We start from the raw sequence: 20078 nt of genomic DNA, 5'->3' as shown, positions 1-20078 counted from the left end.
GTACAGCAACACTAAGCAATCCCTTTTTCACAGGTTTAAGAGGGGGTTCCACTGACATCAACAAAGTTTAAGAACTTATTGATGGAGACCCCTGTACAGCAGGTCATGGACTCAATGGATGGGAATGCCTGGTTTCCATGGATCGGGCATTCACCCTCATTGCCACCCCAGGAATCACAAATTCTGGGATCCCTGAATACAGATTGGTGTAGTATTATCTGATTTACTGTTAGATGTATATAGTATTAGACACACAACCTTGCAAAATAGAGCTGCTCTTAAATCATGAGTTAAGATAGTTTTGATTTATCTTGTATTGGGGTTTTTTTTTTTATTTTAATTTGTGTGCCTTGTATGTTGCAATGTGTTTAGGAATTAATTGATGAATCAAGTAAGGCTGTGTTGATTAACAAAAAACAAAAAAGGGGGAATTGTGGACACATGTTTAGCTAACATCGGCCGCAAGAGCATTCCAGAGGCCTTTAGAAGACCTTGAACAGAATAAACAAGAAGACTAAAAAAGAAAGATGCCAATTAGAAGAACACAGGTGCACATTCCACGATAAAGGGAACTTGACACAAAGAACCTCAATTCGGCAGTTTATCTTGACCAATTAGACTGAGACAAGTTTCGCGTGTTTTAATTGGTATAACCAATTATGTCCTATGTTTATACGCGTGTACAGTGTTGATATAACCAATCATATTTTATGCTTGTGCGCGTGTACAGTGACTTTGCAGAATTTGTGACTATAAGTATGTGTGTGTTTTAGCAATAAAGTGTCGTCTGTTGTCTGCTCTCAAGATTACAGGCGTCCGTCTACTTCAATCTCCTCATTCGACTGGCTTTTTCGGTATCAGTTTTGGCACCCAAGATGGGACTCTGCTTCTGAACCTCGACAGATGCTGGGATCACAGGAACCTCAGCCAGCACTGGGATTTCTCGGGAGGGACCTTGATCCCCGGACTGAAGAGCTTGAAGCAAGAACTACACTTTGTGAGTAAGGCATTCTTTTGGGGTTTTTGGTATTGGTATCTATCTGTAAGTCGCAGGTGTTTGACTGTGCAAGATAGATGTGGAGAAAGGACCCTACAGAAAAGGGATATGTCTCCCTAATTGGATATGAAAAGGATATGAATCCTTTATAGGTACCTATTTCTTGGACTGTAACTGCTATTGTGTATATATGCTTGATTGTTTTAGTAGTGATTTTATTTATAGTTATATTAAGTTGTTGTAAAAAGGTCAGTATTCTGTGTATAGTGTAAATAGTGTAATTAAGTTTGTATACAATGGGGGCTGGAAGCTCCACCGGCGGAGTAATAAAGAAATCACCTTTAGGGTGTATTTTGCAACATTGGAAACAAATTGCTGGATCACCAGGAGGATCGGTTAAAAAAAATCTAATTTGGAGAAGTATTGTAACCAATGGTGGCCTCTCTATAAATTGGAAAGCGGGGAAAAATGGCCAGTAAATGGAACATTGAATTTTAATACATTGTTACAATTGATGTTGTTTCTGAGAAGGGAAAAGAAATGGGATGAAGTGATGTATGCAGATACGTTTTTCACGTTGTGTCGGCACCCTGAGTGGCAAAAGGAACGTGGACTTAATTTAGCTCCTTCTGATCCTTTTGTGTTGGCATTGGAAAAGGACCAGAATAAGTGTAATGGGAAAACTTTGAAAAGATGTTGTTCAGCCTGTAGCATTGGATGGAGGTGTTTAAAATTAACTCAGGAGGAAACGGAGGAGGATTTAGAAATGCTGGTGGCACCAGGGTTAAGGACTTTAAGACAGGAGGAGATGGAAGGTCAGGAGGAAAGGTCTGAAGAGGGAAAGGGTGATTGTGTGACTGAGGGAACAGGGCGGACTCCAGTAGCTGGTTGAATGAGAAGTAGACAGCCAGCCTTGCAGGCTCTGCTGCGACAGGCTGTGGGAAATGATGGATCAATTACAGTAAAGGTTCCTTTTTCAATATCAGATTTAAATAACTGGAAAGTTGCCGCAGGAAGTTATCAGGAAGATCCAGAGAAGGTGGCAAGTGCTTTTGAAATGATGATTAGAACTCAGAATCTGGATTGGCAGGATATCAAAGCTATTTTACAAGTGGTGTCTGATAGTACGGAGAGCTGTAAGAATGCATCTCCAAGCACAAAGAGCTTCAGGAACTTTACGAGGGCAAATGGAAGATCATTTTCCCTCCATGGATCCTAAGTGGGATCCCAATGACCCAGCTAACAAAGAGATGGTAGCCTGTTATCAGAGATTGGTATTATTCAGAATTCAAAATGTGACTCCGAAGGCTATAAACTGGTCTAAATTGTATGAAATTAAACAGGACAAAGAGGAGTCACCGACTGATTTTTCTAAACAGATTAAAAGAAGCAGCTCAGAAATATACTACTTTAGATATCGAATCCGAGGAAGGGAAAGGCCAATTAGCCACCCTATTTATTGGGCAACCATCTGATGATATTTGGAGGAAATTGCAAAAATTGCAGGGGGCAGAAGCTAGGGATATTGGGATAATGTTGGATATTGCTTGGATGGTATATAGAAATAGAGATCAACAGAGAGAGAGAGGAAATGCAAAGTTAACAGCAGCCCTTGAGAATATACAGGTATATCAAAAGGGAATGAGGGGGATTTCCAGAGGAAATATGAGAGGGGATGTATGTGGAAGGGGTAGAGGACGTGGACTGTCGAATCCAACTGTCGGGCAGAATCAGTGTGCATATTGTAAAAAAGGATGACACTGGAAGAGAGAGTGCCCAGCCTTATTAGAAAAAAAGAAAGGAGGATACCAATAGTACCCTTAGAGGAGGAAGAATGAAGAAGACCGGAGCAGTCTTCCCCAGCAGAGCCTCTGGTTATAATTAAGCTGGGGAATGAGGAAGCAGAATGTTTAATAGATACGGGGGGCAACATATTTGGTTTTAAACACTAAAAAACATGAATTAGGAACTGACATGGTGAAAGTTATTGGTGCAACAGGAAAAGCAGAACAAAGGCCATTCTTTAAACCCTTAAAATTTAAAATTGGGAAGCAATGGGTCATTCACGAGTTTCTTTACTTACCAGGTACACTGAAACCCCTGATAGGCCGGGATTTATTAGAAAAATTAGAAGCAGAAATAAAATTCAAAGAAGGGGAAATAGAAGTTTTAATACCAGAATCTAAATATATCCAGGCTTCAGTGTTTCTGTTACAGGAAGACAGACAAGGAAGCAAAGATATCCCTAAAGAAGTGGAGGAGGTGGTAATTACCTTTGTTTGGGCTGGAGAAATACTCAGGAAATCTAAAAGAGCTGAACCTGTGAGAATAGATCTAAAACAAGAATCGTCACCGGTAAGACGGAAGCAATACCCTATAAAAGTTGGGGCTAAGTTGGGGTTGTTACCATTAATACAAAAATTTCTGAAATATGGGTTACTGAGAGAATGTAAGTCTAAGTATAATACTGCAATTCTGCCAGTGAAAAAGGCAGATGGGAAAGCATATAGATTAGTTTAAGATTTAAGATCTATCAATCAGATAGTACAATATATATGGATTTGCAACTACTGGATGTATACCTTGTTGATAAGCTTGACAGAAAAAACAAGAATGGTTTACAGCATTAGACTTAAAAGATGCCTTTTTCTGCATCCCGGTTGCACCAGAGAGCCAAGAAATATTTGCTTTTGAATGGGAAAACCCTGAAATGGGGCGAAAGACTCAATATACCCGAACTGTGTTACCACAAGGATTTAAGAATAGCCCCACCATTTTTGGAAATCAACTTGCGAAAGAACTTGAAATCTGGTGAGTGGAAAATAGAGAAGGTGGTGTACTACAGTATGTGGATGATATTTTGCTGGCAGGGGAAACCCGAGAAGAATCTTTGAAGCTGACAGCAAGCCTTTTGAATTTTCTCGGAATGAGTGGTTACAGAGTATCACGAGAAAAGGCTCAAGAACTCAAGAAACTGTAGTGTATTTGGGGTTCAAAAATTTTGAAGGACATCGGCAGTTATCAACAGAAAAAAAGAAGCCATCTGTCGCCTCCCAGAACCAGCTACCCTCCGAGAATTACGAACCTATCTCGGGATGACAAAGTGGTGCCGTTTATGGATTGATGAATATGGACTGATGGTAAGACTGTTGCATGAAATGTTGAAAGCTTCTACAGATACCTGTTTAGAATGGACTGAAGAGGGAAGAAGTACTTTTAGAAGTCTCAAACAAGCACTACTGAAGGCACCGGCATTGGCATTGCCAAATTTAGAGAAGCCTTTTGAGCTGTTTCCTCATGAAAAACGAGGAATAGCACTGGGAGTGCTTACCCAGCTCCTTGAACCTTTACGCCGAGCGGCGGTGTACTTTTCCAAACGATTGGATAGTGTCAGCCAGGGATGGCCTGGATGTTTGAAAACTGTGGCTGCTACTGTAACTTTAATACAAGAATCACAGAAGTTTACCCTGGGTCAGAAGACTACAGTATATGTACCACACATGGTGATTACAGTATTGGAACAAAAAGGGGAACGCTGGTTGGCCCCAAGCCGAAAGATAAAGTATCAAGCGGTCCTGTTAGACCAAGATGATACACAGCTCAAAACTACCACAATATTGAATCCTGCTCCATTTTTGTCAATGGAACAGATAAAAGAGGGGGAGCAGAAATTAGAACATGACTGCTTACAGACTATAGAAGAAGTATATGCCAGTAGGCCAGACCTCAAGGACACCCCCTTAAGTAACCCAGACTTGGAACTATATACTGATGGAAGTAGTTTTGTCACAAATGGAAGACGCATGTCTGGGTGTGCAGTAACCACTATAACTGAAGTTATGGAAGCAAATGCCCTATCATCAAAGACGTCAGTGCAGAAAGCCAAACTAATTGCCCTGACAAGAGCACTGGACTTAAGGAAAACGTGTAAATGCATGGACAGATTCAAAATATGCATTTGGGGTGATTCACGCTCACGGGGCTATATGGAAGGAAAGGGGCCTTTTAACTACACAAGGCACAACCATAAAACATGAAGAAATTTTTAAACTCTTGGAAAGTGTTCAAGCACCTGCTGAAGTGGCTGTGATGTATTGTAAGGCTCATCAATCTGGATCAACAGACCAACATCGGGGAAATAGATTAGCCGACTGGGCTGCAAAAAGGGCTGCAGAAAAAGGCATACAAGCAGAAGCTTTTGCAATAACCCCAGAGTGAAAGATAATATTACCAGAAAAAACAGTGTATGACAAACAAGACTTGAAATCGATTGAAAACTTGAAGGCAGAAAAACGAGAGGATGGATGGGCAGTAACACCCTTAGGCATAGTAGTACTTCCTTATGCTCTCATAAATGAGATAGTAAGGAAAGAACACTATTCTGTTCATTGGGGAACCAAAACCTTGTTAAAACACTTGCAGAAATCAAGTATTAGTAGAAACATGGTGGAAAGTATACGATCTGTGACTGAGAGGTGTGAAGTGTGTTGTAGGAATAATCAAAAACGCAAAACAAGATACATATTGGAAAAAATAATGGAAGGTGAAACACCTGCTGAGTATTGGCAAGTTGATTTTACTGAACTACCTAGAAAAAGAGGGATGATATATCTGTTGGTTTTAGTAGATACGTATACCGGATGGCCAGAAGCTTTTCCCTGCTGTACCAATAAAGCCCGAGAAGTCGTCAAGGTTTTGTTAAAAGAAATAATTCCCAGGTTTGGAATACCTATAAGAATGTCATCAGACAGAGGTCCCCATTTTGTAGCAAAGATAGTTACAGAGCTATCTAAAATATTGAATATAACTTGGGACTTACATACTCCATATAGGCCACAAGCTAGTGGAAAAGTTAAAAGAATGAACTATACCCTTAAGACACAAATAAGTAAACTGTGTCAAGAAACTTCTACGGATTGGATACAGACTCTGTCTTTGGCCTTATTGAGAATTAGAGTACAGCCCAGAGGTAGACAGCGTTTGAGCCCTTATGAACTCTTATATGGAAGACCATATCAGACTCCTGGATTGCCAGGAGAAATAAGAATACAAGGTGAAAGTGATGTAATTCATTATTTAATCACCTTGGGAAGAGTATTGCAAGAACTAAATAAGTATGTGGTGATGAATAAATCTTTGAATCTTGATTCGCCAGCTCACCCATTTCAACCTGGAGATTGGGTCTACCTCAAATCTTGGACATTGGAGGCACTACAGGAGAAGTGGAAAGGACCATATCAAATTTTATTAACCACATACATGGCAGTAAAATTGAATGGAAAGGGCCCTTGGATTCATTATTCAAGAATTAAGGTGGCAGCTCCTCAATGGAAAGTGGAACAAGAAATGCTACTGAGGCTGAAATGAGTTAAGAGTTAAAGGTAAAATGTGGTGGGCTTATGTTTTTTTTTATTTGTTTTGGTTTGATGTTCACAGGGAGTCTATGTGTTTGGGATATGAAGCTTCACTTGAAACTAATTGGAGCAATAATGAAAACCATTAACTGATCAGATTGCTGGGCTTGTTCCCAGCTCCCTGAGCACACAGAAAAGGGTGCAAATTTAGTGGGAATACCGATCCCCTTCAACACATCCTGGAATAATTTGTGAATAAGACTGAAATTTACCTAGGAAAAAGAAACTGATCTCCAAGTATGGGATGTGTATGATCCAAATGTTTCTGAAGTTAAATGTCTAACGACAAAACCCTTAGAATTGACAACAATGCCACGGGTCACTACCCTTATTGTGATTGAGCTATACAGATGCAAGGATGAAATTCGCTGCCTGGATATTAGAATGTTCCTAAGGGAAATGGATGGTACTGGCTATGTGGGAAAAAAAGCTCGAAAGGCCCTGCCTCCTAACTGGTCGGGAACATGCACTTTGGGAGTAATAATCCCTAATATTACAGTAATCAGGAGTTTGGGAAACCAGAATGGATGGGTAAGGACACTTTTGAGATGGTTCAGGAGAACACCTAATGCTATTGCTGACCATCCTACAGGATTTCACAGCTTCATCTGATGGTTTCTACCTTGGTTAGGAGTCAGTGAGTTAGAAAAGACATTAGTGAATATTTTGGCAGTGATTGAGCAAATTGAAAACTACACTGTAGATGCCATTTGAGCTTTACAACTTGAAATTTCTAGTTTATCGAAAATGGTTCTTCAAAATAGATTGGCACTGGATAGGCTTTTAGCCTCTCAGGGAGGGGTTTGTATGGTCATAAATACCAGCTGTTGTGTTTACGTAGCTCAATCAGGAAAGACTGCTACAGATCTGAATGAAATTTGGAAACAAAGCCAACAGATACATAGAGTGGCTATGGATGATACATCTTGGGGATTTGGGGAAATTTGGAATAAATTGACTTCTTGGCTTCCCAATTTAGGATGGTTAAAACAATTATTTGTCAGATTAATTACTTAATGACTCTAGGGATATTTGTTTGTATATTTCTCAAATGTTTTCTGTGGTGTTATTGGACTTCAGCTGAAACATATAGTGACTGGAAAAGAAATGAGATTAGACATGAAGTAGAAACAGGAAAATATTTTACTTGAACCCTTGAAAGGGATGGACTATAAATTATACAAAAATGAGTTTTAGTACGTAGATATTGAGGACTGTAGCAGGTAAGCTACAAGTCTTCAAAAGAAAAGGAAGGATTGATGCAGGATGTTTTTCTGAGTACAATGGCCTTGCTGTTTCTTTGCTCGATTGTTTGCTGATCAGTGGTGGATGGGGGTTCTGTATGTTGCAAAATGTGTGAGAAAGTGCTTTTGGATGGCCTTGCAGTTTCTGAAGAAGATAAGGACTTTAGCCCTTTTAGGTAACTTAGCTTAGAAGTATCCACATGGATTACGTCAAAATGTAAGCATAGATAATAGAAGCCCTAACGAGCATTCTTTAGGATAAGACGTATCAAACATGCAGAAGATCACACTGCGCAGAATCATCTGAGAAGGGTCAAGTAGCGGACAAGTGAGGAAGACTATGGAAGACCACCAGAGGACTCCTGAAGACCACCAGAGACCTTCAATGCGCCTGCGTAAAGGACATTTGCGTACGCTAATAGTTTCCCGGAAAACTAATGAGTATGTATAACACTTCTTGGAAATCTAGTGAGTATGTATGTAGAACATGTACTTAACGTGGACAATTAGGCCTGACGGTGTGCACGATAGGTGGAGCGATCCCCTGTGCACCCAGCGCTGCAATAAAGAATGCCTGCTTTCTAAAACTCCAAAATTGAGTCTTAGAGAGTTTCTTTGACCAGCTTTTCAGTATCGGTTCCTTCAAGCTATCTCAGAGTGAAGTCTCTGAAGGATGGATCTAGATAACCTGGAGAAAGCAGAGCTCCTGGGGCTTTAGATTTCAAGCCCCTTGTATTTATGGGACTCCATTTGTCCGCTATGAAGTGAAATTACTGCAGTGCCCGGTAGTCGTGGGGTTGGTGAAGCATCCCCCTACCACCAGAGGAGGCTGGACCGAGGAGGGGTCGGGTAGGAAAACAGATAGCACTGCTGGGCTTTGTAGTATGCAAAGGAATAATGTTCTTTCAGAGTAGACTTCAGTTCAGGTCCTGGCTTTTTTGCTCCTGTGTTGTGATGCTGTATGGAGACAGCTCCTACTGCTTCCTCAGAGGGGGGAAAGCAAAGTTCCTGGGGGTTTTGCATTCCTCTCCTGGCAGAGGAATTTGCCCCCCCAAGCAACTGTGGGTGCCTGTGTCAGCCTGTTAAGGAGTGTATCTGTTCCCAACAGATGTCCTGGACAGACGTGCTCCTTGAAAACTGCAGGAAGAAGGTGGTACTGAACAAAGAAGAAACAAATTCAAGAATTATTTCCTGAGCAATGTGAACTGCAACTCTGTACTGCATGGAGATATGTAAGTACTGTTTTGCATCACTAAACACTGTTAATCTTTGCTAGCAACCTCCTGTTTGCTGGTTTTATAGAAAGAGAAGTCTGTAGGTGTAAGTGCCTCAATGCATAGCCCCTCCAACTAACCTGCAGGAAGAGCACCATGATTTCTCTCAGCTTTGGACTGCCCGAAGGATGGAAACACCCACCCAGCCTCGCTGTGCGAGCCTGAGCCACAGCCCCACTGTGAGCGCAGGATGAAACCACAGCCTGACATGCTGGTGCAGTAAAAGTCTGGCTAGCGAGCACCACGGTGGGTTTCTGCTGCAAGGTTATTTGCTGCAAAGGGCTCAGAGTAATGCAGTATGAGGTGCATGCCTCAACTTCATAGCATTTACAGAGCTCGAGGTGTTTTGCATCTGTTTCTAGCCTTGTTAACCTGTTAGTAGTGAATATACAGAGAGTCGCTAATGTACAGAGATTCTTACTGTTACTTGAGGTGTGCTTGTAAAAATGAGGTATGTACTTTTCCCCTTGCCTTACCAGTGCATGTCTTCTGGTCCTCTTCAAGCCGATAGCCAAAATTACAGGTACAGACCGGGCCGGAGCTGGTGTGGTGGCACGTATGGGAACAGCCACCGTTGTTGGCTTCACAGCTATTCACAATCTCCATTTCTATCCCTGGAAAAGGCACACAGGTTAGGCTCCTGCAGTGTGCGCTGCACCCCTGTATGTACTGGCCGGGCTCTGGCAGGCACCCACACCGCAGCTCCCAGCCAAGCTCTTTGCGTGTGAATTTTTTGCGTTCGTGTTTTTGCGTGCACAGCCATGCTGAGGAGAACAGTGATGTGCAGTGGGGAAAGGATGGAAATAGTTTTGCACAGAGGCTGCTGCCGGGCTGGGAAGTGATGTATAAAAATAAATGGATGGATCCTAGGCAATGCCCCACGTAGCCTCTTAGGGACAGACTTGTGGAGCAGGCTCTGGAAGGCCTCTGAGATGAACCAGATGGCAGACAAAACTGTTCCCATTCCTGACAAGCTGTGGGATGTGCTGCTGACCAAAATTTGGCTTGGTCTTTGTAAGTACGGAGCTGTTCTGATGCCAGCTAGAAATGGGAGCAGCAGACTACAGCTAACTATGGAAACATCCAGATGCCTACAGCTAGAAGGGTTAGTTACTGACATGTCAAAACTGGTGGCACAAATGTCAGGAGCAGCCATGTATTATCTTAGCTTGGCAAAGTTTATGTAAACTTATGTAAACTTGTCTAGTTAAACTTATGTAAACTTGTCTAGTTAATTCAGCTTTCTTAAACTAAAAGGAACTTGTACCATGGAGCTTTGACTCAGCCTGGAACCTCAGGAAAACCATTTTCTGCCTTTAAGAACATTTTTGAGTTTTCAGTGTGTTCGGACCCAAGGAGGATGAAAGAAGAGAGAAGCTTCATGCTTCCCAGCAGATTGGTGTGTGTCAACACCAAAAGCTGAGCCATGATGAAAGACCACCTTCCAGATTTCACAAGATTAATATAGTCCCCCTGTCTTTCCTCTTATTAATGCAAGAACAACCAAGGGTTTTGTCCTGGTTTTGGCTGGGTTAGAGTTCATTGTCTTCCTAGTAGCTGGTACAGTGCTATGTATTAAGTTCAGTATGAGAAGAATGTTGATAACACTGATGTTTACAGTTGTTGCTAAGTAGTGTTTGGTCTAAAATCAAGGATTTTTCAGCTTGTCATGCCCAGCCAGCAAGAAGGCTGGAGGGGCACAAGAAGTTGGGAGGGGACACAGCCAGGACAGCTGACCCAAAGTGGCCAACGGGGTATTCCATACCATGTCATGTCACATCTAGTATACAAACTGGGGGGAGTCGGGGTGGGGGGATGGACGCTTGGGGACTAACTGGGTGTCGATCGGCAGGTGGGTGAGCAATTGCACTGTGCATCATTTGTACATTCCAATCCTTTTATTATTACTGTTGTCATTTTATTAGTTAGTTTCTTATTATTATTACTGTTGTGTTTCTGTTGCTTTTTTTGGTTTTTAATAAGAATGAGATTGAATCGGATTCTGACAGATTCTATCAGATTCTGACAGATTCTATCAGATTCTGACAGATTCTATCAGAATCTGATAGAATCTGATAGAATCTGATAGAATCTGATAGAATCTGATAGAATCTGATAGAATCTATCAATCTGTCAGACTCTGTCAGACTCTGTCAGACTCTGTCAGACTCTGTCAGACTCTGTCAGACTCTGTCAGACTCTGTCAGAATCTGTGCAGAATCTGTGCAGAATCTGATAGAATCTATCAGAATCTGATAGAATCTGTGCAGACTCTGTGCAGACTCTGTCAGACTCTGTCAGACTCTGTCAATCTGATAGACTCTGTGCAGACTCTGTGCAGACTCTGTCAGACTCTGTGCAGAATCTGTCAGAATCTGTGCAGACTCTGTCAGACTCTGTCAGAATCTGTCAGAATCTGTCAGAATCTGATAGAATCTGATAGAATCTGTCAGACTCTGTCAGAATCTGTCAGAATCTGTCAGAATCTGTCAGAATCTGTCAGAATCTGTCAGAATCTGATAGAATCTATCAATCTGTCAGACTCTGTGCAGACTCTGTGCAGACTCTGTCAGAATCTGTGCAGACTCTGTGCAGACTCTGATAGAATCTATCAGAATCTGATAGAATCTGTGCAGACTCTGTCAGACTCTGTCAATCTGATAGACTCTGTGCAGACTCTGTGCAGACTCTGTCAGAATCTGATAGAATCTGTCAGAATCTGACAGATTCTGACAGATTCTGACAGATTCTATCAGATTCTGACAGATTCTATCAGATTCTATCAGATTCTGATAGATTCTGATAGATTCTGATAGATTCTGATAGATTCTGATTGATAGATTCTATCAGATTCTGATAGATTCTGATAGATTCTGACAGATTCTATCAGATTCTGATAGATTCTGACAGATTCTGATAGATTCTGATAGATTCTGACAGATTCTGACAGATTCTGACAGATTCTGACAGATTCTATCAGATTCTGACAGATTCTATCAGATTCTGACAGATTCTATCAGATTCTGACAGATTCTATCAGATTCTATCAGATTCTGATAGATTCTGATAGATTCTGATTGATAGATTCTATCAGATTCTGATAGATTCTGATAGATTCTGATAGATTCTGATAGATTCTGATAGATTCTGACAGATTCTATCAGATTCTGACAGATTCTATCAGATTCTGACAGATTCTGACAGATTCTGACAGATTCTGACAGATTCTGACAGATTCTGACAGATTCTGACAGATTCTATCAGATTCTGACAGATTCTATCAGATTCTGACAGATTCTGACAGATTCTGACAGATTCTGACAGATTCTGACAGATTCTGACAGATTCTGACAGATTCTGACAGATTCTAGCAGATTCTGACAGATTCTAGCAGATTCTAGCAGATTCTGACAGATTCTGACAGATTCTGACAGATTCTGACAGATTCTGACAGATTCTATCAGATTCTGACAGATTCTATCAGATTCTATCAGATTCTGACAGATTCTGACAGATTCTGACAGATTCTGACAGATTCTGACAGATTCTGACAGATTCTATCAGATTCTGATAGATTCTGATTGATAGATTCTATCAGATTCTGATAGATTCTGATAGATTCTGACAGATTCTATCAGATTCTGACAGATTCTATCAGATTCTGACAGATTCTATCAGATTCTGACAGATTCTGACAGATTCTGACAGATTCTGACAGATTCTATCAGATTCTGACAGATTCTGACAGATTCTGACAGATTCTGACAGATTCTGACAGATTCTGACAGATTCTGACAGATTCTGACAGATTCTATCAGATTCTGATTGATAGATTCTATCAGATTCTGACAGATTCTGACAGATTCTGACAGATTCTGACAGATTCTGACAGATTCTGACAGATTCTGACAGATTCTGACAGATTCTATCAGATTCTGACAGATTCTATCAGATTCTGACAGATTCTATCAGATTCTGACAGATTCTATCAGATTCTATCAGATTCTATCAGATTCTAGCAGATTCTGACAGATTCTAGCAGATTCTGACAGATTCTAGCAGATTCTGACAGATTCTAGCAGATTCTGACAGATTCTAGCAGATTCTGACAGATTCTGACAGATTCTGACAGATTCTGACAGATTCTGACAGATTCTGACAGATTCTGACAGATTCTGACAGATTCTGACAGATTCTATCAGATTCTGACAGATTCTATCAGATTCTGACAGATTCTGACAGATTCTGACAGATTCTGACAGATTCTATCAGATTCTGACAGATTCTATCAGATTCTGACAGATTCTATCAGATTCTGACAGATTCTGACAGATTCTGACAGATTCTGACAGATTCTGACAGATTCTATCAGATTCTATCAGATTCTGATAGATTCTGATAGATTCTGATAGATTCTGATTGATAGATTCTATCAGATTCTGATAGATTCTGACAGATTCTATCAGATTCTGACAGATTCTATCAGATTCTGACAGATTCTATCAGATTCTGACAGATTCTATCAGATTCTGACAGATTCTGACAGATTCTATCAGATTCTGACAGATTCTGACAGATTCTGACAGATTCTGACAGATTCTGACAGATTCTGACAGATTCTGACAGATTCTGACAGATTCTATCAGATTCTATCAGATTCTGACAGATTCTGACAGATTCTATCAGATTCTGACAGATTCTATCAGATTCTGACAGATTCTGACAGATTCTGACAGATTCTGACAGATTCTGACAGATTCTGACAGATTCTATCAGATTCTGACAGATTCTATCAGATTCTGATAGATTCTGATAGATTCTGATAGATTCTGATAGATTCTGATAGATTCTGATAGATTCTGATAGATTCTATCAGATTCTATCAGATTCTGATAGATTCTATCAGATTCTATCAGATTCTATTAGATTCTGACAGATTCTATCAGATTCTATCAGATTCTGACAGATTCTATCAGATTCTGACAGATTCTATCAGATTCTATCAGATTCTGATAGATTCTGACAGATTCTGACAGATTCTGACAGATTCTGACAGATTCTATCAGATTCTATCAGATTCTGACAGATTCTATCAGATTCTGACAGATTCTGACAGATTCTATCAGATTCTGACAGATTCTGACAGATTCTGACAGATTCTGACAGATTCTGACAGATTCTGACAGATTCTGACAGATTCGACAGATTCTGACGATTCTATCAGATTCTGACAGATTCTATCAGATTCTGACAGATTCTATCAGATTCTGACAGATTCTATCAGATTCTGACAGATTCTAATCAGATTCTGACAGATTCCTGGACAGATTCTGACAGATTCTGACAGATTCTGACAGATTCTGACAGATTCTGATAGATTCTATCATATTCTGGACAGATTCTGACAGATTCTGACAGAATTCTGACAGATTCTGACAGATTCTGATCAGAATTCTGACAGATTCTGACAGATTCTATCAGATTCTGACAGATTCTGACAGATTCTATCAGATTCTGACAGATTCTGACAGATTCTGACAGATTCTGACAGATTCTGACAGATTCTGACAGATTCCTGGACAGATTCTGACAGATTCTGACAGATTCTGACAGATTCTGACAGATTCTGACAGATTCTGACAGATTCTGACAGATTCTGACAGATTCTGACAGATTCCGGACAGATTCTGACAGATTCTGACAGATTCTGACAGATTCTGACAGATTCTGACAGATTCTGACAGATTCTGGAGCACAGATTCTGACAGATTCTGATAGATTCTATCAATTCTGACAGATTCTATCAGATTCTGACAGATTCTATCAGATTCTGACAGATTCTGACAGATTCTACAGATTCTGACAGATTCTGACAGATTCTGACAGATTCTATCAGATTCTGACAGATTCTAATCAGATTCTGACAGATTCTATCAGATTCTGACAGATTCTGACAGATTCTATCAGATTCTGACAGATTCTATCAGATTCTGACAGATTCTGACAGATTCTGACAGATTCTATCAGATTCTGATAGATTCTGACAGATTCTATCAGATTCTGACAGATTCTGACAGATTCTATCAGATTCTGACAGATTCTGACAGATTCTACAGATTCTGACAGATTCTGACAGATTCTGACAGATTCTGACAGATTCTATCAGATTCTATCAGATTCTGACAGATTCTGACAGATTCTGACAGATTCTGACAGATTCTGACAGATTCTGACAGATTCTGACAGATTCTATCAGATTCTGACAGATTCTGACAGATTCTATCAGATTCTGACAGATTCTATCAGATTCTGACAGATTCTATCAGATTCTGACAGATTCTGACAGATTCTATCAGATTCTGACAGATTCTATCAGATTCTGACAGATTCTGACAGAGTCTGCACAGATTCTGCACAGAGTCTGCACAGATTCTGACAGAGTCTGACAGAGTCTGACAGAGTCTGCACAGAGTCTGCACAGAGTCTGACAGATTCTATCAGATTCTGACAGATTCTATCAGATTCTGACAGATTCTATCAGATTCTGACAGATTCTATCAGATTCTGACAGATTCTATCAGATTCTGACAGATTCTATCAGATTCTGACAGATTCTATCAGATTCTGACAGATTCTATCAGATTCTGACAGATTCTATCAGATTCTGACAGATATCAGATCTATCAGATTCTGACAGATTCTACAGATTCTATCAGATTCTGATCAGATTCTGATCAGATTCTATCAGATTCTGACAGATTCTGACAGATTCTATCAGATTCTGACAGATTCTGACAGATTCTGACAGATTCTGACAGATTCTGACAGATTCTGACAGATTCTATCAGATTCTGACAGATTCTGACAGATTCTGATAGATTCTATCAGATTCTGATCAGATTCTGATCAGATTCTGATAGATTCTATCAGATTCTGATCAGATTCTATCAGATTCTGATAGATTCTGATCAGATTCTGATAGATTCTATCAGATTCTGATAGATTCTATCAGATTCTGATAGATTCTATCAGATTCTGATAGATTCTATCAGATTCTGACAGATTCTGACAGATTCTGACAGATTCTGACAGATTCTGACAGATTCTGACAGATTCTGACAGATTCTATCAGATTCTGACAGATTCTGACAGATTCTGACAGATTCTGACAGATTCTGACAGATTCTATCAGATTCTGACAGATTCTGACAGATTCTATCAGATTCTAATCAGATTCTGACAGATTCTATCAGATTCTGACAGATTCTATCAGATTCTGACAGATTCTATCAGATTCTGACAGATTCTATCAGATTCTGACAGATTCTATCAGATTCTGACAGATTCTATCAGATTCTGACAGATTCTATCAGATTCTGACAGATTCTATCAGATTCTGACAGATTCTATCAGATTCTGACAGATTCTATCAGATTCTGACAGATTCTATCAGATTCTGACAGATTCTATCAGATTCTGACAGATTCTATCAGATTCTGACAGATTCTATCAGATTCTGACAGATTCTATCAGATTCTGACAGATTCTATCAGATTCTATCAGATTCTGACAGATTCTGACAGATTCTATCAGATTCTATCAGATTCTGACAGATTCTATCAGATTCTATCAGATTCTGACAGATTCTATCAGATTCTGACAGATTCTATCAGATTCTATCAGATTCTGACAGATTCTGACAGATTCTGACAGATTCTGACAGATTCTGACAGATTCTGACAGATTCTATCAGATTCTATCAGATTCTATCAGATTCTGATAGATTCTATCAGATTCTGACAGATTCTATCAGATTCTGACAGATTCTATCAGATTCTGACAGATTCTGACAGATTCTGCACAGAGTCTGACAGAGTCTGACAGATTCTGACAGATTCTGACAGATTCGCACAGAGTCTGACAGAGTCTGCACAGATTCTATCAGATTCTGACAGATTCTGACAGATTCTGCACAGATTCTGCACAGATTCTATCAGATTCTGACAGATTCTGCACAGATTCTGCACAGATTCTGCACAGATTCTGCACAGATTCTATCAGATTCTGACAGATTCTATCAGATTCTGACAGATTCTATCAGATTCTGACAGATTCTGACAGATTCTATCAGATTCTGACAGATTCTGCACAGATTCTGACAGATTCTGCACAGATTCTGACAGATTCTATCAGATTCTGACAGATTCTATCAGATTCTGACAGATTCTGACAGATTCTGACAGATTCTGACAGATTCTATCAGATTCTGACAGATTCCGACAGATTCCGACAGATTCCGACAGATTCTGACAGATTCCGACAGATTCTATCAGATTCTGACAGATTCTGACAGATTCCGACAGATTCCGACAGATTCCGACAGAGTCTATCAGATTCTATCAGTCTGACAGGTTCTGACAGGTTCTGACAGAGTCTGATATCTGTAAGGGGGCTGCTAGTGCTAAACACTTATCAATCCACTTTGGACTAGCCCTGCTGCTGCGTATTAGCTGAACAAAGACATACAGACAACCTTGCTCAGTCTTGCATAATAGTGTTTATTTCTTTTCTTGGTGGGAGCAGATGTAATCACTTCACTAGCTGAATTCCTTCTTCCGTTACAAATCTGCAGCTGACTGAATTCATCCAAAGTAGTCCCCAAGAGCAGAGCTTAGCCTGGTTGGAGCCAAATGGCTCCAAATAAATCGCCTAAACCAGCAAAAGTAGCTTCACGGTAACTTTAAAGATCAGACAAAGTTTTTTATCTCAGTGGGAGAGTAAACAGCCCCAGACCTGCTTGTGAAATTTGTCAAAAAAAGATGGCTATAACTCAGCCCCACCAATTCCCAGAGGAGAGCGCACAAACGAACACTTGCCCACAGAAGCAAACCCGCCTCCCGTCCCCCCCCGCCCCGAGGTGGGGGTCTGGCCGCAGTACTCACGGTAGCATTGCTTGCCGTCTGCCCCCAGCTCGTAGCCCGGGTTACAGGTACACTTAAAGGAGCCCCGAGTGTTGAGACATCTGTGTGCGCACATGGCTAGTCCGGTCAGACATTCGTTCACATCTGCAAGAGATGAGCAATCAATAAGCAAAGCAGGTTGAGCCATAAACTTTCTTTCAAAGGGACAGTTGTTACTATCTTCACGTTTCTCACCGGTTTCTTGCACCCTGAATTCTTCACTGGGGCCTAGACCAACAAAGAAACAGAGCTAAGAGTTCAGAATTACTGTATGGCTTCCTAGGAAATTGGAGCACATGGAACTCGAGTTCTGTTCCAGACAACAACTCGAGCAGGGCTGTTGGACAGACATCGCCCGAGCACCTTCATGCCACCGCTCTGGAAGGCTTGTGCATCACATTAAATTCACAAATGCTGATAGTTGCTATGACAGAGCACTACTTCACCCTGTGAGACACAGTTGTTTTTTTCCGTGAAAGCTTTGTCCTAGGGAACTTAACTTAACTTACCTTCACAGGCCTTATTGTCAGGTGCCAGGCGGTAGCCAGGGTGGCACTCGCAGCGAGCGGTTCCACGGTGGTTGTGGCACCGGTGCATGCAGCCCCCGTTCCTGTCGGTGCAGGGGTTCCTCACTGCAGGTCAAAGCAGAAGAGGCAGGCTCAATTTCATGCTAATCCTAGCTCTTACTGGCATTACGCTTATGGGAGAAGAGAGCATCAAGCAGTTAGTTATGCCTAGCAAAAAAAAAAGTTTGGAATCCATGAAAGAAAGACCATTCTCCACCAGACAGAAAAAATCTCTGCTACTGCTCTCTGTTTACTGCTCTAGCCAGGCAGGAGGATTTACATGGCACAAGGTCCCACAAAGGGCAGGCACTAATCTGAGCAAAACCTTTCCAGCAGAAGCTTGGCACAGGCATGTCCCTCTACAGAGATTAGAGCAAATGCTAGGCAAATTTGCTTCAAGTGCTCCTATCAGGAGGTTTGCCAATCTCTGACCTGCTCCAGGATCTGGACAGATGCTACAAAACCCCTACCGACTGCTGCGTTTTTAATATCCCAGTTGTTCCTTTTCCCTTAGCAACTTCACAGCTGAAGACTTCCCTCCTTCTACTTCTTGAATGCCAATTGAGAAGGAGAAGATTAAACTTCTGCTATATATCCCCTTCAGCTTCTCTCCCTCCTGCAGCCAGGAGCAGGTCAGCCAGAAAGCCGTCTGCAAGCGGGGGAAGAAGATCCCGACCCACTGGAACATGCTGCTGTTCCTTCACTTTCTCAAAGTGCGTGCCTTCATACAATTTCGTTTTTGTTGGCTACGCTCCTTCAGCTCTTCCTAGCCTTTCAGAATAAGCTGCAGAGTATGTCCATGACAACATAACATGCAGAGTTTTTACTGGAGAGAGACATCCCAGTCTGATCTATTTGATGGCTGAGCATGCAAGTGCTACTCCCCCCAACTCCCAGCTGCCCCTGAAAAAAAAAAAAAAAAAAAAAAAAAAAAAAAGGCCAAAGCAAAACTCAGCCTCCCCAGCTTCCCGAGCATGCTCGAGGGGACTCACGGACGCAGCGTTTGCCATCTTCCCGCAGCTGGTAATTGTGCCGGCACTGGCACTGGTGCTGTGTCAGCGTCACCTGCACGCAGTTGTGTTCACAGCCGCCGTTGTTCAGGGCGCACGTGTTCACCGCTACGAGGCAAAGGGACAGAACGTTCATCACAAAAATAACGGTGCCTGGATGAGTCTCTTGCACAGGACCAGGGCAAATTGCACACGCTTAGCCAGAGCACTGCTAATGAGAATTTAAAATTGGGGCATATTCAACCTGCGCTAAATCGAGAAGTGCGCTAAAAGCGAGCTGTTGCTACAAACCTCTGTTCTGTAGGCAGTGCGCGAGAGGGGCCCCCCACCACTGTGCCGGAGAGGGACCTTGGGCAGACCCCCCTGAGACAGGCACCCTTTTCTTTAAAGGTAAGAGCGGCTCAACAGCATCAGGTAGCAGCTTAAAAATCGCTCTTTTCTACAATAAGAGTTCCCAGCAGCTCTCCTGGGAGGCAAGACCAGGATGCGGGGGTCTGGGCTGGGTCCTCTGCAGTATTACACAGGAGGGAAGCTGACAGCCAGCACACTCCCTAACAAGCATCAGCCCTCTATGAAGGGTGCCTGTGTCCACAGGTGGGCTTTTTGCACTGCG

At 41.4% G+C, this 20078-nt stretch overlaps 1 protein-coding gene and 1 long non-coding RNA gene across 8 annotated transcripts in view; one reads left to right on the top strand and one right to left on the bottom strand.

Moving 5' to 3' along the window:
* MEGF6 (multiple EGF like domains 6) overlaps window positions 1–20078 on the bottom strand; it is a 125577-nt gene that overhangs the window by 28411 nt on the left and 77088 nt on the right. For 6 of the 7 annotated variants that reach the window (XM_030017715.2, XM_041124288.1, XM_041124289.1 and 3 more), the window contains 4 exons: window positions 19448–19573; window positions 18399–18521; window positions 17872–17994; window positions 9406–9543 (listed from right to left, as the gene is read on the bottom strand). In XM_030017715.2, coding sequence (XP_029873575.1) covers window positions 9406–9543; window positions 17872–17994; window positions 18399–18521; window positions 19448–19573 — 510 coding nt within the window. The remainder of the gene's footprint in view (window positions 1–9405; window positions 9544–17871; window positions 17995–18398; window positions 18522–19447; window positions 19574–20078) is intronic. The other variant, XM_041124290.1, reaches the window with a different exon arrangement.
* LOC115342776 lies at window positions 852–9523 on the top strand. Its single transcript, XR_003923895.2, has 3 exons — window positions 852–997; window positions 8764–9148; window positions 9409–9523. It is a non-coding gene; the product is annotated as an uncharacterized LOC115342776 (long non-coding RNA).

Source organism: Aquila chrysaetos, chromosome 6, assembly GCF_900496995.4.
Source record: "Aquila chrysaetos chrysaetos chromosome 6, bAquChr1.4, whole genome shotgun sequence".
Classification (NCBI taxonomy): domain Eukaryota; kingdom Metazoa; phylum Chordata; class Aves; order Accipitriformes; family Accipitridae; genus Aquila; species Aquila chrysaetos.
This window is presented reverse-complemented; position numbering and strand designations above follow the sequence as displayed.